General features: G+C 47.4%; 1 protein-coding gene across 1 annotated transcript; it reads left to right on the top strand.

Moving 5' to 3' along the window:
• The first annotated feature begins 3,965 nt into the window (after positions 1-3,965).
• CFAP20 (cilia and flagella associated protein 20) lies at positions 3,966-27,789 on the top strand. Its single transcript, XM_042781755.1, has 7 exons — positions 3,966-4,049; positions 17,301-17,380; positions 19,057-19,168; positions 19,771-19,959; positions 20,309-20,419; positions 25,400-25,404; positions 27,558-27,789. Exons 1-7 carry the CDS (start codon positions 3,966-3,968, stop codon positions 27,787-27,789), a joined length of 813 nt encoding a protein of 270 aa, XP_042637689.1.

Below are 27,789 nucleotides of genomic sequence, written 5' to 3'. Positions count from 1 at the left end.
ATGGATGAGATACCACTAGTTCATTGCATGGATCTAAACAACTATGTGTTTCTTCTAGAAAACAAAACGCCCATGGATATCAGATATGTTTTCAGATATGTTTGCATACATTTGGTGAAGAATGGATTAGTTAATTAAGTAAGTAATTCAAGGGGATGGGCATGGAGGGCAAGGCATAAGAGGAATGATCAGTGTCTTCTTTTGTTACATTTGTCATTTAAACATGTCAAACAGAATTAAATCAGAAAGAAAAACATGGACAAGACACAAAAGAGTACAATTTTTTCTTAGTGGTGGGATTATGAGATTGCAATAGTATTTTTAATATCTTTTAGTATTTGTCAGTTTCTTAAATGAACCTATATTACATGATTTAGAGAAAAAAAAAAGCTCACATAAAATAATTAGACACTCCTAAAGCGCATCAGTGAGCCCTGGTGGCACTGTGGTTAAAGCACAGCTGCTAACAAAAAAGGTCGGAGGTTGGAACAGGTACAGTCGATTTCCCTAAAAGTTTCAGCCTAGGAAACCCTATGAGGCAGCTCTACTCTCTCAGGTTGCTATGAGTTGAGTGGACTGGACCACAAAGGGCAAACCCTTTGATGAAGGGAATCAATGACTATATATTCTCTTATATTGATTATTTGGCTTTCTACTTCTTCACCCAACATTGGTAGTTTTTATTTTCCTGGAAAATAATTTATTTCATATAAATTTTCACACTGATAAAGTTCATATAGTATTTGAATCACCATCTCCTTGAGTGAATTTTTTAAAATCAGCTATTGGTGTTAATGTCTATTTTAATATTATTAATTTCTGCTTTTATCTTAATGTACAGGCTTTCTTGTTTCCTAATCAATGCATGGAAGTGATTAATCTCCCTCAGAGTATTGCTTTGACTGCATCCCACAAGTTAAGCTATGTCGTGTATTCACAGCAACACTGTAATGTTGTTGTTATGTGCGGTTGAATTGGACCAACTCATAGCGACCTCTCCTTGGGTTTCCAAGGCAATATCACTACAGAAGTAGATTGCCCAAACCTTCCTTCTGAGGAATGGCTTGTGGGTTTGAACCACCAGCCTTCTGGTTAGCAGTCAAGTAGTTAATGGCAATATATGAGGCACTTAACCAGTGCTCAATACTGGTGATTGTTTTTAGGTGTGGTGGAGTGGGTTGGGACTCATATCGCACATACTTACAACAGAACAAAACACTGCTAGGTCCTGCCATCATCACAACTCTTGCTACTTTTGAACCCACTGTTGTAGGCACTGTCAATCCATCTCCTTTTCTTTATTTTCTTTTATTGTGATTTGGGTGAAGATTTACAGAGCAAATTCACTTTCATACAGCAGTTCACATACACTTTGTCTCATGACATTGACCACAGTTTACCACAATGCAACAGCTCCTCTCCCCCTTCCTCCCCACAGTTACCTCTTCCCAGTGTCCATTCCTCCATACACTCCTGCCCCCTGAGCTGTCTCCCTGTGCATAAATAGCCCTTCTTTCTCCCATGATTGTTCTCTCCAAGGAGTGTATCTACCTGAGGTAAATGTTAACTCATATTCCTGTCTTTTGTTTGGCTGGAAACTACAGGTATGGGTTCAGTTCCAGACCAGAAGGGCAGCTAGGGGCCATAGTCTCAGTGATTCCACCAGGCTCTATCAGACCAGCAAACCTGGTGGTCCCTTTTGTTTTTTTCCAAATGATTTTGAGTTTTGTTCCACATTGTTCTCCCTCTCTACCCAGGATCTCCTATATAGATCCCCTTCCAAGTGGATGACAGTGGTAGCCAGGCACCATCTAGTTCTTCTGGTCTCATAGTCATATAGGCTGCAGATCGGATGGTGTACCAGTCGCTTGGACTAATTGTTTCCATGAATTTTGGTTTTCTTCATTCTTCTTTGTTCTGGATGAGGAGAGACCCATTGTTGCATTTAGATGGCAGCTTACTAGCTTTTAAGATCCCAGTCGCTACTTGCCAAAGTAGGAGGTGGAACAATGTTTTGTATAGCATGTTATGCCAATTGAGCTTGATGTCCCCTGCAACTATGGTCCCAAGCCCACAGGTTCAACTACTCAGTCCCTCTGAGTAGCTGGCTGTGATCAAGCAGTGACCACAACCTTGCCCTTGTCAGTTCTGTTATACACCTGGGAATTCTGATCATTCACATAAACTTATAGGACCATTGTCTGCCAACCCTATACATGTTCTTGATTACACTTCCTGTTTCATAGACATAGCTAATAGTTCAGCCTGTTCACTCATCTATCCATCCATATACCCATGTTTGCCTTCACTGACAACGCAGTACCGTATGTGCAAAAGGGTTCATCTTTGTTGTCTGTACCTCCCATGTACCTCTCTGTGTCTTTCTCTTCCTCAATGTCGTCATACTGGTAACTCACATTTGGTACATTGCCCTTCTGTTCACTCAAATCAATACTTATCTCTACCTATCTAACAGCGTTCCCTCCCTTCCTCTCCCCCCGCCCCCTGCTAACCAACAAAGAAAATTTCCTTCTATAGATAAACCTTTCCTCAACTTTTACAATAACAGACTAATACAATATTTGACCTTTTGTGATTGACTTATTTCATTCAGTATAATGTCCGCCAAGTTCATCCATGTTATGTGTGTTTTGCAGATTCTACATTATTCTTTAGCGTTGCATAGTATTCCATTGTGTGTATGTACCATAGTTTGGTTATTCAATTCATCTTCTTAAAGGTCTTCCTTTTTTCACTAACCCTCTTTTTACCAAGCACAATACTAGTCATAGCTTAACTTCATCCAGTGCACAGCCAACAAGTATTTATTTGGTACTAAACCAGACTCTCTTGGCATAGTGCACTTGACTGCTAACCAGAAGGCTGGTGGTTCAAACCCACTCAGCCACTCCTCAGAAGGAAGATCGGGCAATCTACTTCCGTAGAGATACCACCTCGGAAACCGAAGAAGGGGTTGCTATGAGTCAGAAAACGTCTCCCCGGCAGTAAGTGTTTTTTTTAAACCAAACTTGCTGCCATCCACTTGATTCAGACCCATAGCAACCCCCGCAGGGTTTCCAAGCTGTAAATCTTTATGGAAGCAGACTACCTCATCTTTCACCAAAGCTCCTTTATTTGGCACTTAAAAAAAAAAAAAAAAAACCCTCCGAGGGTTTCTGAGGCGATTGCCCAACCCTCCCTGCAAGAAGTGGCTAGTAGGTTTGAACCGCCAACCTTTCAGCTAGCAGTCAAGTACCTTAGGCATTGTGCCACCAGAACTCCCCTTATTTGGCATTACAGGATAGCATATAAGAATATAATAATTGCAGTAGCCAAGGGCCACCTCCTGGATCTCTTTTTTTTCCTCCCATTGAGACTCTTCCTTACCCCTCAGAGGGCGTGACCTGGACTTCAGGCCCCTCCTTCTCCGCCACGTTGTCATGACACCACTCAGGTACTAACAACACATTGTATAATTCTCTGTCCTTTGTCCCCTTCCGCCTTCTAAAAGCCGCTCTGAAAACGATGATGGGAAAAATAGTCCCTTGACTACAGAACTCTTTCCACCAGGGGGCGGAATCAGGGCGGGTCTTAAGGGCGGAAGTCCATGACCCTGTGGTGGGATTGGACCTCGTGTTCCCGAGGGGGCGGGATCAAATGGGCGGAGGGATCTACTTATGTGGCGCTTCTGCCCACCGCCTCCATTTAAGGCGTGGAGAGCAGCGCGGGCGGCAGTTGCTGTGGTTTGGGTTTTGTGGAGTTTGGGTTTCTTTGAGACCAGAGCCTCGAGGACGTAGTATCCGGCCTTAAAGCCCCACTGTCGGTGGCTGTCCATCGGGCAGCAAGAGCACAGCACCTGTTCTGCAGATCAGGGCCGGCTTTCTGCTTTGGCCTCGCCACTCGGTGCCCATATCTACTCTGGGGCCTAAGTCGGCAACGGCGCGGCTGAGAAGGCCACCGGGGAGATGTTCAAAAACACGTTCCAGAGCGGCTTCCTCTCCATCCTCTACAGCATCGGCAGCAAGCCTCTGCAGATCTGGGACAAAAAGGTCAGGGGCTTGGGACGTAGAGGCTGCGGGGCTGGTGTCTCGTCCCGGAGGTCTGCGGGGTTTGTTTGTGTCTAGCTGAGGCCTGAGGGAAGCCAGGCGGTCGCTGTTGTGCCCCTTCCCACAGCCTGGCGTGACCGGGGTGCGAGGTAGGGGCGTTGTGTACTCGTTATGTATGTGGGGTGCGTTTTGGGGTGGGCATGGCTGGGGTTCAAGCGTCCTGGGGTTAGGGAATGGTTAGGCGAGCAGTCCCTCACCTCAGATGCGACTTGAACTGTCAGTTCCTGTGAACTTCAATGTCCCATCTGCTTAGTGAGATTTGATAGTGCCCATCTCATAGCATGAAGCACATAAAGTTATATAAGGGAACTCTGGGGACTTCCGAATAACAGGACCTGCTGTCCACTGATTCCACAGTGTTTAGTGACCTCTTGTTTTGTGCCAGGCACTGGACTGGGCACCAGACACAGAGCCTTTGTCCCAGAACGCATTGGTCCAAGCTACTATGTTTGGGTTTCATTCATTTGCCTGTTGTTTTCATTGTGGCCTTGGGCACCTGCTCCATGCTCGCTGTAACTTGGTGTTCTGGTTACCCCGTGCCACTCTGACAAGAAATCTACCACAAATGGGATAGCCTTAACAAACAGGAGTTTATTCTCTTATGGTTTGGAGGCTTTATCTGAGTTCAAAGTGCCAGGCTCTAGGGGCTGGGTGAAAGCCCCTCAGCCTTGGGCTTCAGCTCTGCCTCCTGCGCCCAGCCCACTGAAGCTGGAGGCGTTTCTTCAGTCAGACAGCTGCTGGCTGCTGAGGTTTCCAAGCCCAAGGTTGACAAGTAATAAGGCACAGTCCCGATGTTACTGAACCACATGGCAGGCCATTCATTCAAGTCCATTAAAAGTCCCAAGATCAGGAGAGCATGGCAGGCTGCTGAACAACGACATGGCTACGTTCGGGGTCCAATCGTGCCATAAGCTAGAGACCATTCCCAAGGCTTCTCCTGGTATATAGGAAGCAGACCACATCCCAAAGGCAGCTGCTCCCAGTAGATTCCACCATGGAGTTGATTACCAGTCAACTGGTATTGGCATTCATGGAGAATACTGTATCCAGCTGCCCACCCACTCAGCCAGGCCTAGCCAAGGTGACACACAAACTGAACTACCACAGTTGGGGTCTGTATTGTGCCATTCATGGCTAATTTCAACATCAGAATGTCAAATGCTGCCACTGAAGTCTTGTCTGGACTAAAAAACTCAGCTTGGTCCAAACCTCAGTATCTTGGTGCAGGCATCACTGGATGATAATTTCGCTGGCCCCAGGAGATGACCTTGCCCATGGTTTGGGCATGTTGACTAGCAGCAGGTGTGCGTCTGTCCATGCGTTGGTTGCATTTTATTACTTTGATGTTTAGTTTCTGATACAAATTCCCAGACAGCTGTACTCTTTTAAAAATATCAATTCAGGAAGACCTTTGAATGTGGAGGACAGGTGATTTAAGGAATATCTTTGGCACTGCTGTCCTCGGGAATATTGAGAGAGGTGTGATAGGTTGAGTGGTGTTGTTAGAGATTAGTGTGGACTAGGCGCTTTGGTTGCACAGTGGCCAAATGTTCCGTTCCAACCCACCAGCCGCTCCTGGGGAGAACAGTGTGGCAGTGAGTTTCTGCAGAGACTTGTAGCCTTGGAACCCCCGTGGAGCATTTCTACTCTGTGCCATCGGGCCTGTGCATCGGAATCGCTGGACAGCAGAGTTTGGGTTTGGGGTGTGAACTAATCAAAATAAGCAGAGTTTATTGGTAGGGAACTTTTGGATTTCATCTGAGAATTCTGTGTTTTGAGAGCAGCTTTGAGAGTGATGTGTTCATAGTGTCATTTTCATGAGAGTTTTGTATGTGATGAGTTTGTTCCTTTGCATATGTGAAAAACCTGACCAAATCTCTCACAGTGATCTTGTGTACACATTGGAGCTGATGCCAAAAAATATGCCATAGGAAAGCAGTTCCTTAATTTCTCTGTATATTACTGAGATTTTCGGTTCCATGGTTTTTATCACAGTGAAACAAAGCATAGTAAGCTGAAAAATTGCAGCTCTACAAAGGGACCCCAGCTTGGGTAGACCTGGAAACTTTGTAAACTGTCACTTGACTTAGTCATGGGCCATTGGCTTGGAGAGGGTTGCCCTTTAGTGCCAGTGAGGTAATTGGACTTGGAAACTGAACGTAAGAAGTGTCAAAGGTAGTGGAAATGGACAATAGGACCTGACCTAGGCGACGTTTTTCCGAGCAGGTCAATTTACCAACCCTGAAAAAATTCCAGTAGTGAGGGGTCTCAGCACTTGTATCAGATGAAGCTTTCTTCGGAGTTGCCCAGTTTCACCCTTCTGGACTCGATCTTCTGTGGTGGGCTTCCTTTTCAAATGCAGCTTTTTGACTAGTCAACATGTTTACACACGGAATATAAAAGCAGAGTAACCATGGTGTGCTGTGTCCCTTAACAACGCCACTAGAGGTCAGATGGTACCCTAATGACATAAACACATGTGAAAACATAGTTATACCGACTGGCAGGGTTACATGGAGTAAACGAGAGACGTTCTGGCAAAGAAAAGTTTTACCCCAGAGCTTTATGAGGGTAAAAATTACTTAAATGTTTCTACTCTTCTTTAGACTTGACTGAAAATGTTTTGCAGTGAAATTTTCCCCCCACAGGACAAGGGAAGAAGAGGGAGGAAAAGGGAAAGTTTGGAGCCCTCCTGTAGACTTTGTTATCTTACTTCTGGTAAGTAATACAGTTCTCAGAGAGTGCTGGGAATCCATCCCAGTTGGAGAAACACTGGGAATTGATACTAAAGATTTATTGAGCAACAGCTAAGTGACAGGTAATCGTGTAGCCTTAGGGGGACACATGGTTGGAGAAGACATTTTTCCTCTCAGGCAATAAGGCAAAGTTATAAAAAGGGCAAAATTTGGTGCAGGAAGAGGAGGACTGTCCACATTTATGTGGCCCTGGCCTTTGCCAGTACATACGTATTAACCATACTGCCTGTTCTGGTTCCCTAGTGCCACGCTGAAAGGAATACACCACAAATGGGGTGGCTTGAAGAAACAGGAGTTTATTCTCTTAGAGTTTGGAGGCTTTAAGTGAGTTCAAAGTGCCAGGCTCTAGAGGCTGGGTGAAAGCCCCTCCACCTTGGGCTTTGGCACTGCCTCCTGCTCCTGGCCCACTGAAGCTGGAGGCTTTTCTTCACTCAGCTGCTGGCTGCTGAGGCTGACAAGCCCAAGGTTGACAAGTAAAAAGGCACAGTCCCGATAGTACCAAACCACATGACAGGTCATTAATTCAAGTCCATTAAAAGTCCCAAGATGGCAGAGCATGGCAGGCTGCTGAACAACTTAGCTATATGCAGGGTTCAGGCATGCCATAAGCTAGAGACCATTCCCCAAGGCTTCTGCTTATGTACAGGAAGCCTACCCCATCCCTAAGGCAGCTACTCAGCTGCTCACAGTAGATTCCACCATGGAGTTGATTACCAGTCTCATCATGGGGAATACTACATCCAGCTGCCCAGCCACTCAACCAGGCCTAGCCAAGCTGACAGACTACCACAATTCCTCCCCTTGTCAGCTTGGCACGTGTACAGATCTCCTTCACTGGGTGTCTCCAGTCCCCTAGTTCCTGACCTCATCCCCTTGATCTGGCGGGCCTGCCCCCTCACTCTTGGGTAGCGGCTATGGCTCCGTCCCACTGACTCACATGAACAAGCAGCCCCACTCTCCAGAACCGAGATGGTGAAGGTCTGGCTCTTTGAAACCTAGGGGCTGTGGTGGTTCCACCCCCAAAGGCCTTGGTCCTACCCTTGAGGCTGAGGCAGCTCTGCATCCTGTTTCCTTGGTCTCCGCTTCTGCCGATTAATGCTGAAGGCAGCCCACTCCGCCAGGAAGCCGCCTGCACAATGCATCTAGCTTTCTCCATGGGCTGGTAAGGCTGTGGCTTTCTCACGCTGGACTCTCGGCTCTGCTCCTGATGCCGCATGCCAGGGTCTCTCTGCCAGGGTCTTGGGTCAAGGACACACTCCACTCCTGTTTCCATGTCTTAGGTGTCTGTCAAAGCAACACCCCTCTCTCTCGGTACCATATTCTGTTCTGGTTCCCTAGTGCCACTCTGACAGGAATATACCACAAATGGGGTGGCTTGAAGAAACAGGAGTTTATTCTCTTATAATTTGGAGGCTTTATCTGAGTTCAAAGTGCCAGGCTCTAGGGGCTGGGTGAAAGCCCCTCAGCCTTGGGCTTCAGCTCTGCCTCCTGCTCCCAGCCCACTGAAGCTAGAGGCATTTCTTCAGTCAGACAGCTGCTGGCTGCTGAGGCTGACAAGCCCAAGGTTGACAAGTAATAAGGCACAGTCCCGATGTTACTAAACCACACGGCAGGCCATTCATTTAAGTCCATTAAAAGTCCCAAGGTCAGTAGAGCATGGCAGGCTGCTGAACAACGACATGGCTACATTCAGGGTTCGAGCATGCCATAAACTAGAGACCATTCCCCAAGGCTTCTGCTTATGTATAGGAAGCAGACCACCTCCCTAAGGCAGCTACTCAGCTGCTCTCAGTAGATTCCACCGTGGAGTTGATTATCAGTCTCATCATGGGAAATACTACATCCAGCTGCCCAGCCACTCAACCAGGCCCAGCCAAGTTGACACACAAACTTAACTACCACAGTGCCTTTTGTTAGTTATAAAATAACAACTGCTGTTTTCCTTCCTGAGTTTATAGAGGTGGTGGGTGGTGGTATGTGCTGTCGAGTTGGACCTAACTCATAGCGACCCCTCCTTGGGTTTCTGAGGTGGTATCTCTACGGAAGTAGATTGCCCAACCTTCCTTCCGAGGAGTGGCTGGTGGGTTTGAGCCACCAGCCTTCTGGTTAGCAGTCAAGTGCCTTATGGAGGTAGGGTTTCTCATATTTGATTTCAGTAAAGAATACACGACTGTTTCCTTATTCAGCATTTCACGTTTGTTGTCATACAATAGTGAAAAAAATCTATTCTCCCACTGTTTTGTGTGTTAATGACATAATGTCTGGCAGTCACAAATGCTGAGGTGCCGGGTGACAGTGACTCTGGCTGTGATGGTTAAGGTTATGTGTCAGCTTGGCTGGGCCATGATTCTCAGTGGTTTGGCAGTTATGTCATAATGTAATTTGGGAACTCTGAAATGATGGGTTTTGGTAGTTATATAGTGATACGGCCATCTTCCTTTTGTGTGTAATGCCAGTTTTCACATAATGACCTGGTCTTTGGTATTTAACAATGTCCTTAAGTGAGGTATGGGTATAATCTTGAAAAATTAGGTTTGGCTAGTTCTCCAGAGGGAGCTCTGGTGGTGTAGTGCCTAAGGCATTTGACTGCTAACTAGAAAGCTAGTGGTTCAAACCCACCAGCGTCTCCTCAGAAGAAGGTTGGGCAATCTATTCTGTACTGATACTGTCTCAGAAACCCAAGGAGGGGTTGCTATGAGTTGGGTCCAACTCAAGGGCAGTGAGTGAGTGAGTTCTCCAGAAGGAGCTCTGGTGGTGCAATATGTAAGGCATTTGACTGCTCACCAGCTGCTCCGTGGGAGGAAGATGAGGCATTCTACTGTGATAAACATTTCCACAGGCTTGGATACTGTTCTGGTTCCCTAGTGCCGCTCTGACAAATGAACCACAAATGGGATGGCCTTAACGAACAGGAGTACATTCTTACAATTTGGAGGCTTTAAGTCCAGGTTCAAAGTGCCAAGCCCTAGGGGCTGGGTGAAAGCCCCTCAACCTTGAGGTCTAGCTCTGCCTCCTGCTCCCTGCCCACTGGAGCTAGAGGCGTTTCTTCACTCAGACAGCTGCTAGCTGCTGAGGCCGAGAAGCCCCAAGGTTGACAAGTAAAAAGGCACAGTCCCCATGTTACCAAACCACATGGCAGGCTGTTAATTTAAGTCCATTGTAAGTCCCAAAGTTGACAGATATGGCAGGCTGCTGAACAATGACATGGCTACATGCAGGGTCCAAGTGTGCCATAAGCTAGAGACCATTCCCCAAGGCTTCTGCTTATATACAGGAAGCAGACCACATTCCCTAAGGCAGCTACTCAGCTGCTCCCAGTAGATTCCACCATGGAGCTGATTACCAGTCTCATCGTGGGGAGTACTATATCCAGCTGCCCAGCCATTCAACCAGGCCCAGCCAAGTTGACACACAAACATAACTACCCACTACCCAGTAGAGGAGACCTGTACAGATGTCAAGTTGACAAGGGATGGAATTGTGGTAGTTATGTTTGTGTGTCAACCTGGCTGGGCCCGGTTGAGTGGCTGGTGGTAGTTATTGCCCAAGATGAGACTGGCAGTCAACTCCATGGTGGGATCTACCACAAGCAGCTGTGTAGCTGCCTTTGGGATGTGGTCTGCTTCCTGTATATAAGGAGAAGCTTTGAGAATGGTCTCTAGCCTATGGCACGCTTGGACCCTGCATGTAGCTGTATCATTGCTCAGCAGCCTACTATGCTCTGCCGACCTTGGGACTTACAATGGACTTAAGTTAATGGCCTGCCGTGTGGTTTGGTAACATTGGGACTGTGCCTTTTTGTTAACCTTGAGGCTTGTCGGCCTCAGCAGCCAGCAGCTGTCTGAGTGAAGAAACGCCTCTAGTTCCAGTGGGCCGGGAGCAGGAGGCAGAGGTGGACCCCAAGGTTGAGGGACTTTCACCCAGCCCCTAGAGCCTGGCACTTTGAACTTGGACTTAAAGCCTCCAAACTGTAAGAGAATAAACTCCTGTTTGTTAAGGCATCCTGTTTGTGGTATATTCTTGTCCGTTGCACTAGGTAACCAGAACAGAGATCCAATGGGGATCGCTATGAGTTGGAATTGACTCAGTAGCAATGGGTTTTTAGTTCTTCAGGCTCACCTCACCAAATTTCCCTCCGTTTTAGCAGTGGCCTCCTACTGAACTGAAAGAAGTCCTATTGTCTCGTTCCTTCAGGCTTTTGCCCTGCTGGTCCTCTGCTGGGAATTCACCCCTCACTCCCCACTCATTTACCTATTAGTCTCTTGGTCACCGGACAAAGGCAGTTCCTCAGAGAGGCCTTCCTTGATTCTCCAGACTGACTTCATATATATGTTGTTGTGCTACCTAGTTGATTCCAACTCCGAATGAGCCTGTGGGACAGGGTAGAACCACCCCATAGGGGTTCCTAGGCCGTATGGAGCCTTCACCAGGGCACATGGCCAGGTCTTTTCTCTCCTGGAGCAGCTGGCGGGTTCGAACTACTGACTGTCGGCAGCTGTGCATTTAACTGTTGTACCACCTGGGCTCCTTGTTAATTTAATTATACACTCATAGAACTTATTTCCTTTTCATTATAGCATCACACTTGATTAATTAGCTTCTTAGGATCTGTGTTCTGTACTAGACTTTTAGTTAACTTTGCCAGCCTTCTGGTTAGCAGTCAAGTGCCTTAGGCACTACACCACCAGAGCTCCTGCTTCTGAGGACAGAGACCTCTATAAATTTGTAAACCAAGAGTTTAAGAAGAAAGCAGGGTTTTCTTTAATGCTCCCTTAATTCTGGGACTAGAAAATTTTACATTTATTTATGGGCTCTTAGGTTTAATATAAGCATTGCTCTGGTTTGTAAGGAAAGTCCCATAAGGTTCTATTCCTACTTCAAAAACCAAACTCACTGCCGTGGAGTTGGATCCGACTCATAGTGACCCCCTTCTTGGGTTTCCGAGGCAGTATCTATCACTACAGAATGAAAACAAATGAGTTTCAATTGTTAGTGAAGATCTTAGCCTAGAAGTGCACAGGATGAGGCTGTTACTCCGTGAAAGCTTCTCTTTCCCCTTGTCTCTCAGCTGCTGCTGCTTCTCCCTGTCCTCAAACTAGGTATTAGAAATGAAGTCCTTTTTGTTGTTGTAGCGTAGTGCTAGATTCCCATTCCCTCTTCCTAATTTTTAAAATGAATGCTCTCTCTAGAAAAAATGTTCCCACCCCTAACTTTTAATTACCAGGCATTGTTGGTATGTGTTCAGTTGATAAGAGTTCCCCGTGGGAGAGTTGAATACAGTGAGGGGTAACATTTGTACATGAAGAGAGTAAAACTTATTTTCAGACTTTCCCTGGGTCAATCAGACGGTGTCTTCATGATTCTGAGTTTTTACGGTAAATGGACAAAAGTGTGGCCTTTAGTTAACACTCATGCTCTCCTGGTGCAGGTTGGAGGACTAGTTAGAAATGAACAGACTGGTTCTTATTTCAAGGGGTTGGCAGTAAAGGCCGAGTTGCCTGTCCGCTGTCTAGTCCCTGTAGGTGCAGGAAGATAGAGAAACTTGCAAACCCAGGAGGATGAGTTGGAGCTATGCTGGGCTCTTCCTACAGAGGTCTCCCTCGGGCTGTTTTCTGAATTGGAGCCCAGCCCCTAACCCAAGGCAGAAATCTTCCCTGGCAGAGTGGACAGCTCTAATGGCTTAATGTAAATTAGAACATGTGTCATTAAGACTAGGGTGCCAGATGGCTGAGGGTTCAGCTGTCTGCCACCATAAGTGGGTGGAGCCAGAAAAATGAAAGTGGGGGAAGGGAGCGAATGGATACACTTCATGTGTTATTTTTCAGGCTCTCTTAGAGATACAGAGCACTGGCCAGCTTCTTCCCTAGCCCAGTAGTATTTTTTTTCCCCTCAGCTTGACTCTCCTCCCTGGGGCTTACATTGAGGGGGCGAAAATCACTGTTCTTTTATCAGTTGCCCCAGCAACCATGGAAACTGGGATAGTGATTGCAAGAAGGTCTTGAAGGTCCCCTTCCTGGTGTCTGCAGAGGCTGAGAACTGTTCCGATCTGTCATTGCCAGTGGCCTGGGTTCTGGAGCTCATGTGGGGAGGGAATAGGTTCATGAAACAAATAATAGAAGGTTGGCTTTAAATTATTTTTACTGGAGGAATAAAATACTCGTAGGCCGCACTTTGATGGTGGGAATATGTCATGAAATAAAAAAGAACTAGCATTCAAAATCGCTTGGTAACTCTTAAGTCTTTCTGATTTACAGAAGGGAAGTAAAATAAAATCTACTTCCCCCATGAGCATTAAAAGCCGACTGGTTCGTTTTCTGTTCATTTCAAAGCCAGGCCTGCCCAGTGACCTCTGAACTGGAAGGAGCTCAGGAAGGGAAGTTGGTGCTTTCTGAGGACATGTATCTTGTTATAAGTGTTTGTCACAGTCTAAATGAGAAGGGGGTGTTGCTCCTTGGAAGACCTTTAAAAGCCAGGTTGGGAGGCCTTGTCCCAAATTACCTGCCCCCTTTCCCCTTTGATGTTAGTGTCAGAGCCTAGAGAAGCAGCTTTGGGAAGGTGCCCGCTCTCTAAGTGCTCATACAGTTACCTTCGAGTGCGGGACAGCTCAGGGTGACCCGGTGTGCGCCAGAGGACTGCGCTCCATCGGGTTTCAGTGGCTGCTTTTCATCAGTAGAGCTCCGGGACTTTCTTCTGAGCCACTTCTAAGTGGCTGGAGCCTCTAGCCTTTCTGTTAGCAGCCCATTGAATTAACTGTTTGCACCACCAAAACCAAACCAAAGCCACTGCCATCAAGTAGATTCCAACTCATAGCAACCCTATAGGACAGAGTAGAACTGCCGCACAGGGTATCGGCACGCATTTGTTTAGATATTCATTTGGGGAGACTCTGCAGGTTTCAGAGTTGGGTTGGCTGTAATCTTTACAGAAGCCACTCGCCGGGTGTGGGTCTTCTGCAGTGCTGCTGGATGGGTTCGAACAGGCAGCCCCTTTAGGTTACTAGCTGAGTGCAGACCGTGTGTGCCAGCCAGAGACCTTGCCCCCAAGGGTTTCCAAGGCTGTAACCTTTATAGACTCAGACTATCACATATTTCTTCCACAAAGTGGCTGATGGGTTTGAACCACTAACCCTTTGGTTAGTAGCCAAATGCCTTAGTTACTGCACTACCAGAGCTCCTTTTGTACTACTCCTTAAGTCCTTAGTTCTGATTAATTACCTCCCTCCCCCAGCCCCACTCTTCCAGTGAGTTTGTGTTTGCAGCCCTTTGAACTTAATAAGGTAGAAACATCAGAAGTCATTAGCATCTCAGTTTAATTTGACTTCAGAGCTGTGGAAGCTTGTGATACGAGGATACTTTTTTTCCCCCTCTTTTTTAGGGCTTAGACTTTCTCTTTGGGCTCTATTTACTTTCTCTTCTATTTAGCTTATGTCACTACCAGCCAGGTTAAAACTCTAGAGAGACCAGTGGACATTTCTTCAGAGAAAGCTGTCCTTTTTTTCCCTCCAGGTTCTCTTGTTTTATGGCATCTAATAGCTAACTTTGTACGAGTTAAATCTGTGAGCATGGTGGTTATCTAGTGTGGCTGAAAGGAATCTTCTCTTTAGGAAGGTTATCAGAAGTCCAGCTGAAAATTAGCTGCTTTGGGGCAGACGTGTAGGGGTACTGCCAGGCCTGCTCTGGCTGTTTATGTCTTGGCTTCTGTGCATGGCGTAAGGTGGTGTTTTCCTCTGTGGTGACCTGAATCTGTCAGATTTGCTGGAGTGTTCCAAGGAAGTTGTCTGCTATATACTTTAAGATGAACAGAGGGCAGATCCCTACTGTTTTCTCCTTGTCAGATCTGGGTGGGCTTTCTGGAACTGAGGGAGGCCTCTTGGTGACTGTGGCCTAAGACCTTTGGGGATGTAAGAGTTGAGGCCACACTTTTCAAGTGTTGGATAAACAGCAGCATGCTGCCTGTAGAAGTAGTAGCCCCTGCTCCTCATTACCTCTTAATCCTTCAGTGTAACCATCTGTTTGATTTTTGTATTAAGTACTTTTTAAAGAAAGAATAAGGTTATTAAGGATAATTTATGGTATGTTTTAAAATTAGTGTTTTGCATCTTGTTGGACTATTGCCAGCCCTTGTCAATGTGGCTCCCTTATATGATCTGGAAGTAATTTCTTGATTAATTCTTTCTTTGCTAACAAGCCTGACTGATTTTCTACAGCAGCTGTGGACCAGCAAGTGTAGAAGACTTGTTGCCCTGTTGGTTGGGAGTGTTTATATGGGAACGAATGAGGTGGGCAGCGTTGGCATGCTCTACACAGACTCAAGCCTTTGTGCTCTTAATCTCCCTTGGAAAGAGGCCCAGAATTCAAAGCAGGAGGTCATTGGATGTCACCAGCTTTGTTTGAGAAGCACTTCAGTGTGACGTTTGTGCCTTGAGAACCCAAGAAATGCTACACTGGTAGAGATTGGGGCCCAGTGAGCCCAGCATTCTGTCTTTGACAATGGGCACCAAAGGATGTTTCGTGGGAAAGCACAGTTGGCCTTGCCCTCGCCCTTCCTGGTCGCCATCTCACAGCCTTTGTGATAAACCCCAGTGTCTCGGGCTTCCTATTGTAGCCCATGTTAGCCAGGAATTTTTAAAAAATCCTCCTTAAACCTATTCATATGTGCTAACTCCTAGGGAGACAAATTCCAAAAGTCAGCAAATGTTTGAATGATTCATTTGTGCCTAGCATAGTACTAGGCATTGTGGGAGATACAAAAGATGTTGAATACATGGCCTCTGCTCCTGAGCTCAGACTCACAGTAACAGGGCCCACTCTTACATCCCCAAAGGTCTTAGGCCACAGTCACCAAGAGGCCTCCCTCAGTTCCAGGCTTTTGAGGAGACAAGACTCGTTTGCAGCTTGTAGGAAAAGATGGACATAGTATCAGATGTCACCTGGGGAGCACACCCTGAGTGGCTCAGACTCACAGTAACAGAGCCCACGGAGACAAATGTCTACAAACAGACTGCCATGGTGTTAATAATCTATGTTGAAAAACACAGCTATCAGACTCCACATTGTGTTCCCTCCCTACATGCACATCTAATGAAGAGCCAAATCGTAATCAGAAGGCTGATTAGTGAGCCAGGGGGAGCTGTAGTCAGTGGGATTGAGGCATTGACTTGACAGCCATTTCACTGTACCCAGAGAAGACCACGTTTGTCTTTCTGATGCTTCCTGTTCTATCCCTGGTGGAGCTTTTCATGTGTTAGTATGTTCAGGCCTGAGCAGTCCAGCCCTGCACTGAAGGTACCTTTGCATATCTCTTTTTTTTAAAAAAAACACCAAACCACTGCCATTGAATTGATTCCAACTCAAAGTGACCCTATAGAATAGGGTAGAACTGCCCCATAGGGTTTCCAAGGCTGTACATTTTTAGGAAGCAGGCTGCCTTGTCTTTCTCCAGCGGAGAGACTGGTGGGTTCGAACTGCTAATCTTTTGGTTAGCAGCCAAATGACTTAACCACTGTGCCACCAGAGTGCCTTTGTATCTCTCTGCTCTGTCCATATTAGGTGCTTAACAGTTTAATGCTGGAAGATAAATGTTCTTTCCTAAATATTTTGAGGGGATGAATCTGTATTGAGTATGGAATTAAGGACTTCCTGCACATGCAGTAAACAATACAAAGCACTGTAGGATGAAGTGTAAGTTACGTGGTCTAGACTTCATGAGCCAGAAAAACCAGTCAGCGAGGGGAGAGGGCAGTGTGGGCTGGAAAGGCTGAGGCGGGCTGCTGTGTGTGGCACAGACCAGGCTTGAATGCGTGCTTGAAGAAGTAGGAGCCTGGGGAAAAGGAGATAAGGAAGCATGAAGTAGGAGTAAATCTGGAGGAGTAAGGCTTTTTAGCTCTTTGGTTGTCCCTCGCCTTCTCAGTGACACTCAGCATTTTGTTGACCTTTCTGGCCAAAGGGGTATTTGAGGCACTGGGGGTGGGAGTGGGGGTGGGGGCGGTAGAAGGCTTGTTAACCCTGACTCTGCTCCTCCGGGTCTGTCCTTTGCACTCTCCGGGTCTCGATGTCCACATCTGTGCAGTGGGAACCAGGCTACCTTCCTTGTGGTTGGTAGAATTGTTAGGGTTCAGTGAAAGAATGTACGTGAGTGTTCTGAGGGCTTGGTAAGCACTCAGTCAGTAGTAGTTGAATCTGAATTGAGGTGATTTCTTCAGGAAGAAAGTTATCCTACTTTACAGATCACCAGACTGCCTGGGATTCCTGGGGCTGTGAAGGGGTCCTGTCCAAAGTATAGCTTGGTTAGATTCACCTTCAGCATACCAACAGACTTCTACGTGATGCTCATTGGGCTGTTCAGGTTTTCCTTAAATGGTCTTACTCAGCCTTCAGAATCTTTACAGGGTTGCTTCCAAAGATTTCAGTACTGACCAGTCTAATTTTCTTCCTTGCAGGTACGAAATGGTCACATCAAAAGAATCACTGATAACGATATCCAGTCCCTGGTACTGGAAATCGAAGGGACAAATGTCAGGTAGGTTGCCTGCTCTCTGAGACATTGTACACCTAGGAGTGGTAGATCAGAAGAGTGGTTAGTATCACAGGTGCAGGTGCAAATAAATCCCAGCTCTGCTGCTTAGAAGGAGCTCTGGTGGCACAGTACTAACCAGAAGGTCAGCAATTCGAATCCACCAGCCGCTCCACAGGAGAAAGATGGGGCAGTCTGCTTCTGTAGAAACCCTATGGGGCAGTTCTTCTCTGCATAATAGGGTCGCTAGGAGTCGGAATTAACTCTATGACTAGGAGTCGGAATTAACTCTATGACAAGGGGTTTGGGGTTTTTTTTTTGGTCTGCTGCTTAGAGCTTACCTTGGGCAAGTTACTTAATCCCCTCGGTCTTAGTTTCCTCATCTGTAAAGTAGGGGTAATAACAGTGAATCTTCCTTATAGAGTGATAGTGAAGATTAAACGGTAGATATGTACAAAGCATTAGAATCATGCTTAGCACATAGTAAGCACTTTGGAAATGTTCGCTGTTATTAATCGTTAGCCAAGGTGGGGCGTGGGAGAGGGAGCAGGTTGCACGATCATTCTATAGTCATGGTCCAGTAGGTGGCCAGTGTGGCTTTCAGTGCTACTCTGCTCTCAGTTCTGGTGGGTTCGAACTGCTCACCTTTTGGTTAGCAGCCAAATGCCTTAACCACCGCGCCACCAGAGCGCCTTTGTATCTCTTAGCTCTGTCCATATTAGGTGCTTAAGAGTTTAACGCTGGAAGAGAAATGTTCTTTCCTAAATATTTTGAGGGGAGGAATCTGTGTTGAGGAATCATGGACTTCCTGCACATGCAGATTGATAGTTCTTTTGGGGCAGAATTGACATTTTCACTGGAAGAACTTCAGAGATCAGCTTGGTCTGACTGGTTTTCTGACTGTTTTTGGTTTCCTCGTGCTGCTCTGACAGGAATATTCCACAAATGAGATGCTTTAACAAACAGGAGTTTATTCTCTTACAGTTTGGAGGCTTTAAGCCTGAGTTCAAAGTGCCAGGCTCTAGGGGCTGGGTGAAAGCCTCTCAACCTTTGGCTTCAGCTCTGCCTTCTGCTCCCGGCCCACTGAAGCTGGAGGCTTTTCTTCACTCAGGCAGCTTCTGGCTGCTGAGGCTGACAAACCCAAGATTGACATGTAACAAGGCACAGTCCTAGTGTTACCAAATCACACAGCAGGCCATTAATTCAAGTCCATTGAAAGTCCCAGGATTGGCAGAGTTGCTGAACAATGACTCAGCTACATGCAGAGTTCAAGTGTGCTGTAAGCTAGAGACCATTCCCAAAGTTGCTGCTTATATATAGAAAGCAGATCTCATCCCAAAGGCAGCTACTCAACTGCTTGTGGTAGAGCCACCATGGAGCTGATTGCCAGTCTCCTCATGGGGAATAATTACCACCAGCTGCCCAGCCACTCAACCAGGCCCAGCCAAGTTGACACACAACCTTAACCACCCCACTGACATTTTACAGTGGTGCTGTCTAGTCCCATACTAAACTCTTCTGTCTCTGAGTTCAGCGTTATTTTAAAGCATCAGTTGACTTAAGGGTTGGAGATCCACTGGATGACTCCGGAGTATTTTAGATCTGCCACCATGTGTTGTTGTTGTGTGTATCACACAGGAAAAGACAAGCTGTTTGCTTACTGGTGTTTCCCCTCTCCACAGCACCACATATATCACGTGTCCTGCAGACCCAAAGAAGACGCTGGGGATTAAACTTCCCTTCCTCGTCATGATTATCAAAAACCTGAAGAAGTATTTCACCTTTGAAGTACAGGTAAGTGTGCACACGAGTGTGGGCACTCGGCTGTACCCAAGAGATACTCTTTCTGCTTACAGGAAATAGTGGCTTTGGGAAAAGTGCATTTATCCTTGTGTGCATATACTTTTCTGTGTCTACTGTTAGTTTAATGCAGCTCTTGTTATTATGATATAAATGTGGTATCAGTGATAAACTTTAATGCCTGGTTTTTAAAGCCACCTAGGAAATCCAGTCAATAGTTACATGATCTCAGAGCTTGCGGGATAGAGTAGTATCCATCTGGGGAGTAGGTATCTAATTGTAGTAGTTATCTAGTTATTGTTGGTCTCTGTTTTAGTATTTTTGACTTCTCAAATGGAAGAATGTTTTTGAAATCATTCCATGGTCTCAGAGTCATCCTCGTATGTCATTAGCAGCTGGCGTTGTCTTAGCAACAAATAAGATAAACTTGCTGCTTCCAGGCCATCTGCGTCTAGTGACCTGTCTCTGGGCTGTTTATTCTCCCTTGGGTCTCGGCCTTGGGAAACTGGGCTGTGTGTGTTCAGGTCCTTGAGTTACTAACGGTGTGTGCTTCTTCCGGGACTGAGCCAATGCGACCCTCCCTCTCTGCCTCACAGGTACTAGATGACAAGAACGTGCGTCGGCGGTTTCGGGCAAGTAACTACCAGAGCACCACCCGGGTCAAGCCCTTCATCTGCACCATGCCCATGAGGCTGGATGATGGCTGGAACCAGATTCAGTTCAACCTGTCCGACTTTACCCGGCGGGCGTACGGCACAAATTACATTGAGACTCTACGAGTGCAGGTACAGCTCCTTCTCCACAGGGCACCTGAAGGAGCGGGAGGGAGGCTGTGCTCTGTCTGATGCTGCCTTGTGGCCCGTGTGACACAGTTGTGTTGAGTTTCGGGCTAAAGTTACCAAGTCACTGGCATTCACTGTGAAGGGGTTCAGGAAGACCTCGGGCGTCTGCTCAGTGCCGGTGGGAGAATGCAGCAAATGTTCCCTCTGCTGGGAAACCATCCCCATACCCCCCCCTCGGGCCATGCTGACAACAAGCTGCAGCTTCGTCAGCACTGGGAGAAGGACTCTAGGAGAATAAGGAAAAGGGAAGACAGTGATGTTTAGCTTCTCAAAATAAGTCTCACGTCCACAGATCCATGCAAACTGTCGTATCCGACGGGTTTACTTCTCAGATAGACTCTACTCAGAAGACGAACTGCCAGCAGAGTTCAAACTCTATCTCCCAGTTCAGAACAAGGCAAAGGTAAGCTGGCCGCCTCGTGGGAGGGCCAGGCAGTGAGGTGAGGGGGAGCGGGTGCCTGGAGAGCGTGTGGACGAGTTGAGCTGCAGAGCTGCTCTGGGCTAAGGCCTTGGAGTACTTTTATGTTGTAAGACCTTAAGTCACCTTCTGTCACCAGGAATGATCCTGTGAACACTTATTACCTCCTCACCTGCATAAGGTGATCCTGCTACGCCCCTGCCCCCTGCATCCCGCTGCTTCCTGGTCAGGGGCCTTGTTTAAAGCTCCTCTGTCTGAACCTCTTTGTCAGCACTCAGTCCCCTCCAACAGTGGCGGTGCTCCACACCTGCCTGCTGAGGGTGTATGTGAGTCCCCCGGCCCAGCTCGGGTGTCATCAGAGGTGGGGCGCCACAACACTGATCATCTCTCTTCTGATAATTTAAACAGATGCCTTTCCTGTTTTTTCCCGCCAGCAATAACTGGAATGCAACTCAAGGGATGAACCCTAGACGTGACTCTTCATGTAAAAAGGAAACTACCTGGAGGACAATGCAAAAAGCAGAAATACTGATATTAGTTCCCTGTGCTGTGGTTCTTTTACCTCCTACTTGGTATCCCTTATCATGGACCCCAGTGACCATGCCATGACTCCCTACTTGCCTTGTAAGTACAGTGGGGGATGAGCCGTCCTCTGAGTGATATGTGAGTGCTGGAGTTTCCCCGCTGCCTGCCACAGGGAGTGGGAATTAGATCGACCGCAAACATACAGAATTAAAGATTTCCATAAGACAGTTTCAGACCAATATTTCTTTCTATAGTGAGTTTTTTGTTTTATATGTTATCTAAATATGTGTATTATATGCTGTGTAATAATCATAATCTGGAAAGGAATAAAATGTTGTATTCTTGGTTTGTACATATGTCACTATTTTGTGTCCTTCTTAGTGGTGACATGCCTCTTTGCTTCATGATAGGGGTCTAGGACCATTTCCAAAGAATGCCCCTTACAACCATGCAGTGAAATAGTACGCAGTGAGCATTTAAAGAGGTAGACAGGTACATGGAGGCACAGATTTGGAACAACCTGTGAGATAAACTAAATGGAAAAGACATGAACAGAGTATGACCAATAGGATACTAGGGATCAGGTCCTGAATTGAGTTTGACAGAAGGAGCACATCTGTGTTACTCTTAAACATCCCAGGCAGGCACTGCCCCCATGTTCCTGTCCTGATTCAGCACATCTAGTGTCCACCAGCCTTGGAATAGACCACCATCTCCTTAGGAACCTTCTCCAGATGAAGTACTTGCTTGATTTTAGGGACTTAGGAGAAAAATGTTCCTTTAAACCCTAGACTCACACAAAGAAGCTGAAAGCTCACATCATTTTCTTGTTCCCCTTCCTCTGGGGCATGTGTTGTGTAATGGAATGATCCTGTCACTTTTTTTTTTTTTTTTTTAATGAACACAAATTGTTAAATTTGTAAATTTCTGGAAGTTGAACCTTACATGATACAGCCATACTGTGTAACATTCCTGGAGAAAAAGTGATTTGGGGTCTGAGAAGAGATTATAGGTTTTCCTAGATGACGCTGAAGGACTCATGAGTGACCCACCTGGGGAGAGTGGCTTCCTAGCGTTGTATACCTTTTCTGTACTATAAAGAGAACATTTCTGGCAAGGTGAAATTCAGGTAGTAAAAAAAGTTTCAAAGTCAAAAAAGAGAAAAAGGCCATCACAGATGCTCTGGATTTGGTTTCTTTGCACAGGGATGAGACTGGAATTGGAGCAGCAGCCGCTTTGGCTTTGGTGAGAAGTAGAAGTAGTAGCCGTGTTGCCATGGCTGTCTCGAGACGTTAAGTCGCGTGGCATAGAAGCTCTCCAGTAGCACCCTTCTCCAGAGCGCCCTGGTCAGCGTGGCTGAAGCCGTGAGGAGGGCAGGAGCCCAGGGGAGGCTGTCAGCCAGTGTCCACTTCTCGGTTGTCTAGTGCCTGTCACTTAGATGGGCTGTCAAGATGTGCATCCCCTTTGAGTGTTGCCAACCAGACTAGAACAGCCTTTTACACAGACGCTGCCCCTGGCCTTTGACAGTCGCCAGTTCCTGCATCACAGCTGCTTTTGTCTACTTCCCATCAGCCCCGATGACAGAGCCTGTTCTTTCAGAGCCAGCCCCAGTCAAATGGGAGTGTTGTCCCAATTCCTCATCCTTAAACCAATGACTCTCAGGTTCTTTGACTCCATGTGCCTGTCTGTGGCATTCTGGGTGACTGCAGGACTCCTCAGAGATGTTGGGGTGGGGGTGGGCAGTAGCTTCAACAGCGCTGCTGTCTGTGGCCGCTCTGGTGAAATCGTTCTTCCGATCTGGAGTCTGTTGTGAATGAAAGATGCTTTTGTGGAGGCGAGAAGACTGGTTAACTTTCCGCCTTACTTCAGCACCAGGCCATCAGTGAAGAGGTCCTGGAAGTCCAGAGGAACACAGTACCGTACTCTCCTTCACACAGAGCGCCCTTCACCCCGAGGCACTGACAGACTATGTATGGAGATTACCTCACCACCCCCTTTGGGGTAGAAGGCAGCAGCTGTTAGCTTCCCAGATACTTTACATATCCAACCGAGAGGAAGTGAGGGGGCGTGAGGCTGATGGGATGGATTTATCTAGGCTGGAGCCAGGCCAGTGTGAGTTGTGGCACCAGTGGCTCCGTGGCCCCTTGCCCTCAGCTCTCCCGCTCCCCAGGAGAATGGCGACTAGTGAAGCTAAAGAGGGGAGGAAGGAAAGAGCAGGTTGCTGGTGCTCCAGGCCTTCCTGATGGCCTCTGAACTAGGGTGACTCGGCCCGTGGTGGTTTGGTCAGGCGGAGTTGTGCTGTCCCGGCAAGTTCTCGTGTGCGTTTGAGAAGGAGCAGCTTTCCCAATGAGAGAGTGTTAAGTAGCGTAAACTTGAGGGATGGCCAAGCACCATTCTCAACAAGACCCAACTGGGGGAGAGCTGACCCACCACAGCCCTTACCACTGGCCTATCAACTGCAATGAAAAGGAACACGCGGTTAGGTGCGGCAACATTCCAATCAATGTAGAATGAAAAAGTAAGCATATTAAGTATGATTCTGTTTATTTAAAATTTTAAAACAGGAGATACAGTGTATTCTAGCATACATTCGTAAGTGGTTATATACAGTGACCAGGATGGGATGGAGTATCTCAAAGCCCAGGAGGCTGCTGTCCCTGGCAGTGGCAGGTGATGGGGAGACCCTGCCGGGGGCTTCCAAATACCAGCACTGCTCGTTCTTGACCCGAGTGGTGTTACATGTGGGTTTTTGATTCATTATTATTTAAATTAGAAACACACATAATATGCTTTTCTGATAATATTGCCCAATTTTACAAAAGGTTATATTTAGATCCTTGCTGTTGTTGTTGTTACGGACCCGACTCATGGTGACCCCTCCTTGGGTTTCCGAGGCAGTATCACTACGGAAGTAGATCCTTAGTCTTGGCCTATTAAATGCTGATTCCTGGGTCCTGCTTGTGAAATGCAGATTAATGGTCCCCACTCCCAGAGACTAACTCGCAGGAGGTCTGAAGGGGGCCCAGGAATCTGCATGGCAGCACCTTCCTCCCCCTGGTGATTTGTGGAGTTTGTGACACTTGAGAAGCTGCCCCAAGTGGGGTGAGCAGTTCGAAGGGGATGCCTCTGAAAGTAGAGAGGCAGGTGCCGGGAGGAGGAAGCAGAGAGCAGCCCCTGCCTCCCCAAAACCTTAAATTCCCTTTACCCAGAATCCTAGTGTGTGTCACTTAACCTCTGCGATTTCCCATAACTGGAAAAGGCAAGGTCTTGTATTGCAAACCATGAGGGCCCTAGGCTGTGATGGAGGCTTTAAAGTGTCAACGCACAAGGCGTGGAACATCTGGATGGAGCCTGAGCCTTGGAAAAAGTGTGCTTCTTGGTATCCATGGTGTCTGAAGCAAAGCAAAACAGTGTGCAAGGGGTGGGATATGGAAACACATTGGATGGAACCCCTATTAAAGAAGTGTAATGTCTTCGAGTGCCTTCTCTGTTTTATGGCAGGACCTCAGCTGCTAACCAAAAGTTGGCAGTTTGAAGCCACCCAGCAGCTCCTTGAGGAAACGGCCTGGTGACCGTCATCTGTACAGATTACAGCCTAGAAAACTCTGTGGGGCAGTTCTGCTCTGTCACGGGGGTTGCTGGGAGTCCAAGATAGATTGATGGCACCCAGCAGCGTTACACAGCAGTGTGGGCCTTCCTTAGCTCCCTTCCTTCCATCGAGTCTTGAATTGTGGATCCTTCTGCCACGTAATCCCAGTACTTGGTAAGGCATGCAGCAAAACCAGCCCATGCACATACTACCTTTGAGTCCCAAGTCATCTTCCACAGCCCTCCTCCAAGACTGCCCTTGAACTGTTCATTTGAACCTGCAAGTATCCTTGCTAATCTCTCTTCTCAGATTTGGCAACTGATCTAAGCCAGCACGTCAGATTCTTGGGAATGCCAGAGCCTCCAGCCATCAGAGGTAAGAGAAAGCCATAGTTCTCTCTCTCCAAGCTGGCTATCAGCAGGTATGCTACAATAAAGACAAATCTCAGGCAAGGTGAAAATACATTAGTGAATGTGTAAAGTAAGGTTCACGCCACCTGTTCCAAAGTTCAGTGAAGTGCCTCTTGTCTCTCTGTGCACTTCCATGGCAAATGTGAGAATGTATGGATGGTAGGAGCTGACTGAGAAGGCCACATCAGGTGAGAATCCTTTAAGTGTGTGTGGGTGGGAAGGATGCAATGCAGACCCCATAGGAATTCCAGACGACTAAGATGTCAAACCCACCAGCCACTCCTCGGAAGGAAGGTTGGGCAATCCTACTTCCGTAGTGATACTGCCTCGGAAACCCAAGGAGGGGTCGCTGTGAGTTGGGGCCGACTCGACGGCAAATAACAACAACAACAACAACAAGATGTCCTGAAGGTGCTACGTGGCTGCTCTTGTTGTTTTCAGGTACCGTGAGTTGATTCCAATTCATAGCGATCCTGTGTACAACAGAACGAAACACTGCCTGGTCCTGTGCCATCAAAACCCTTGCTGTGCTTGAGCCCATCATTGCGGCCACTGGGTCAAGCCATCTCATTGAGGGTCTTCCCCCTTTTCTCTGACCCTCCACTTTACCAAGCATGATGTCCTTCTCCAGGGAATGGTCCCTTCTGACAACATGACCAAAGTAGGGCTTGCCAAATTCTTTTGCTCCGTTTAGATGGGAGTACCAAACCAACCAAACTCACTGCTGTCGAGTCAGATCTGACTCATAGCGACCCCTCCTTGGGTTTCCAAGGCGGTATCACTACAGAAGTAGATTGCCCAACCTTCCTTCTGAGGAGTGGCTGGTGGGTTTGAACCGCCAGCCTTCTGGTTAGCAGTCAAATGCCTCAGGGAGTAGAGGAGCCTAAACAATGTTTCTGGCCAGGTTATAGCTTATCTTCCTTGTAGCCATTATAAGGGAGTGGAGATTAACTTCCTGACAGTGTGATTGCTTTGGTCAGTGTCCTGTCAGAAAGGCAGGGAGGGGAGGTACTCCACACCCCAAGCTTCTTGACCACCCCTGTACCCGTGGAATCCCAGCTGCCCCACGTAAGAGAAGCCGGAGCAGCTAAGCCCCAGATGCACCCCTGGCCTCTCCCTGTGGACGTGGGCATCAGCTTGGTCCCTGCCCCCCACCTGCCCAGGGAGGTGATTGAGACTTGAAGGATGCTCTAGGCACCATTCTCCTCCCAGGAGGCTACCAGCCTCCCTTCCTATGGGGGTCTCCATGAGCATCAGAGGCACCCAGCTTTCCTGCCTCTTCTGTGAAGTCACACCAAATTCAGGGATTGTCCAAATGCTCTTGGAGAGGGGAGAAGGGGCCCAGCCTGGTGGCAGTTTTTTAGGTTTGTGGCCTGTTAAAAAACAACCCGCTGCCATCAACTCAGTTCCGACTTACTGCGACCCTGTAGGACAGAGTAGAACTGCCCCATAGGGTTTCCAAGGCTGTAAATCTTTATGGAAGCACACAGCCTCATCTTTGCTGTGGAGCAGCTGGCGAGGCTGAATGCTTTAACCACTGCACCACCACAGTTCTGTGCAATGCGATTGATTAAAATTAAATAAAATTTAAATTTTATTCTTCTGTCACACTAGACACACTTCAACAGTTCCTTAGCTACATAATGGGCAGTCCACGTAGCACAATTCCCACAGAAACTTCTGTTGGACATCGATGTTTTAAATACATTGAACAAAGCAAGACTTGTCGCCACCACCACCAGTACAAACAAAGTGCTCAATGTAGTGGTTAGTTGCCACTGAGTGGATTCTGACTCTTGGTGACCCCATGTGTGCAGAGAAGTGTTCCATAGGGTTTTCCATGGGGAAAGAGATCGCTAGACTGGTCTTCCGAGGCACCTCTGGATGAGTTCACACTGCCTCTCAGCAAGTCATTGAATGACAACCGTTGATGCCACCTCAAGGTAGTTCACGTCCTTAATAAGCTGATCTAACGAGCGGCCTTCTCAAGGGTTAGTGTGTGCATGCATCGCCCTGGGGTTTTGCTAAAATTCTGATCAGCAGATCTGGGCTGAGCCTAGATTCGGCTTTCCTAGCAAGCTCACAGGTGATGGTGGTGCTGCTAGCCCGACCACCCTCTGAGTAGCAAGGACTTCCTGAGGAAACCCCTGGGTGCACTGTGGGTGACGAGCTCCAGGAATGGGATGCAAGCTCAGAATCGCGTGATGAGTCCCATCTCGCGCCCCTGATGGGCCACCTCGCCACTGTGTGACCTCATTTGAGTGCGAAGCCTCGAGTCAGAGTTTCAGGCCTATTGTGCTATGCTTGTTGTGGCAGTTAGTTGCCTTCGAGTTGATTCTGACCCCATGTGTGTAGAGTAGAATGGCTCTGTCGGGAAGTAGCTTCAGGCCTGTCTTCCATGTTGGGCATGGCTTCGTGTTGGTTCCTCAGGAAGAACAGTTACCAAAACAAGTCGCACAGGTAGGAGCATACCCAGCCCCTGGCCCTTCTTCGTGCTTCCCCTTCTTCTCAGACACCCCTGTAGACGAGGGAGGGAAGGATAAATTAATGCAGAGTCAGGAGCAAGTGGGGGGATTTATCCGTTTACATCTCATCTCAGCTGCAAAAAGGACATGAGAGCCGACATTAGCGGCATCCTTCCGATTTGGGCTGACACGCGTCCCCCTTGGGACGTCATGGTGACGTACTGGCAACAGGCTGGGCTCAGCTACATCCCCTACTCCCCCATCTGTGCCAAAGCCGTCAGGGATGCACTGAAGGCTGAATTCAAAGCAAATGCTGAGAAGACTTCTGGCCACAGCGTGAAAATTGTGAAAGGGAAAAAGGAGTAA

Source organism: Orycteropus afer, unplaced genomic scaffold (assembly GCF_000298275.1).
Source record: "Orycteropus afer afer isolate SDZICR_OR568_19922 unplaced genomic scaffold, OryAfe1.0 scaffold00009, whole genome shotgun sequence".
Classification (NCBI taxonomy): Eukaryota; Metazoa; Chordata; class Mammalia; order Tubulidentata; family Orycteropodidae; genus Orycteropus; species Orycteropus afer.
This window is presented reverse-complemented; position numbering and strand designations above follow the sequence as displayed.

What these genes read in the sequence shown, in the direction of transcription:
- CFAP20 (XM_042781755.1), top strand. Translation starts at nt 3,966, where the DNA reads ATGTTCAAAAACACGTTCCAGAGCGGCTTCCTCTCCATCCTCTACAGC. An exon ending in ATCGAAGGGACAAATGTCAG is followed by an intron (nt 17,381 to 19,056) that starts GTAGGTTGCCTG and finishes CCCTCTCCACAG; the next exon opens with CACCACATATATCACGTGTC. An exon ending in TTGAGACTCTACGAGTGCAG is followed by an intron (nt 19,960 to 20,308) that starts GTACAGCTCCTT and finishes TCACGTCCACAG; the next exon opens with ATCCATGCAAACTGTCGTAT.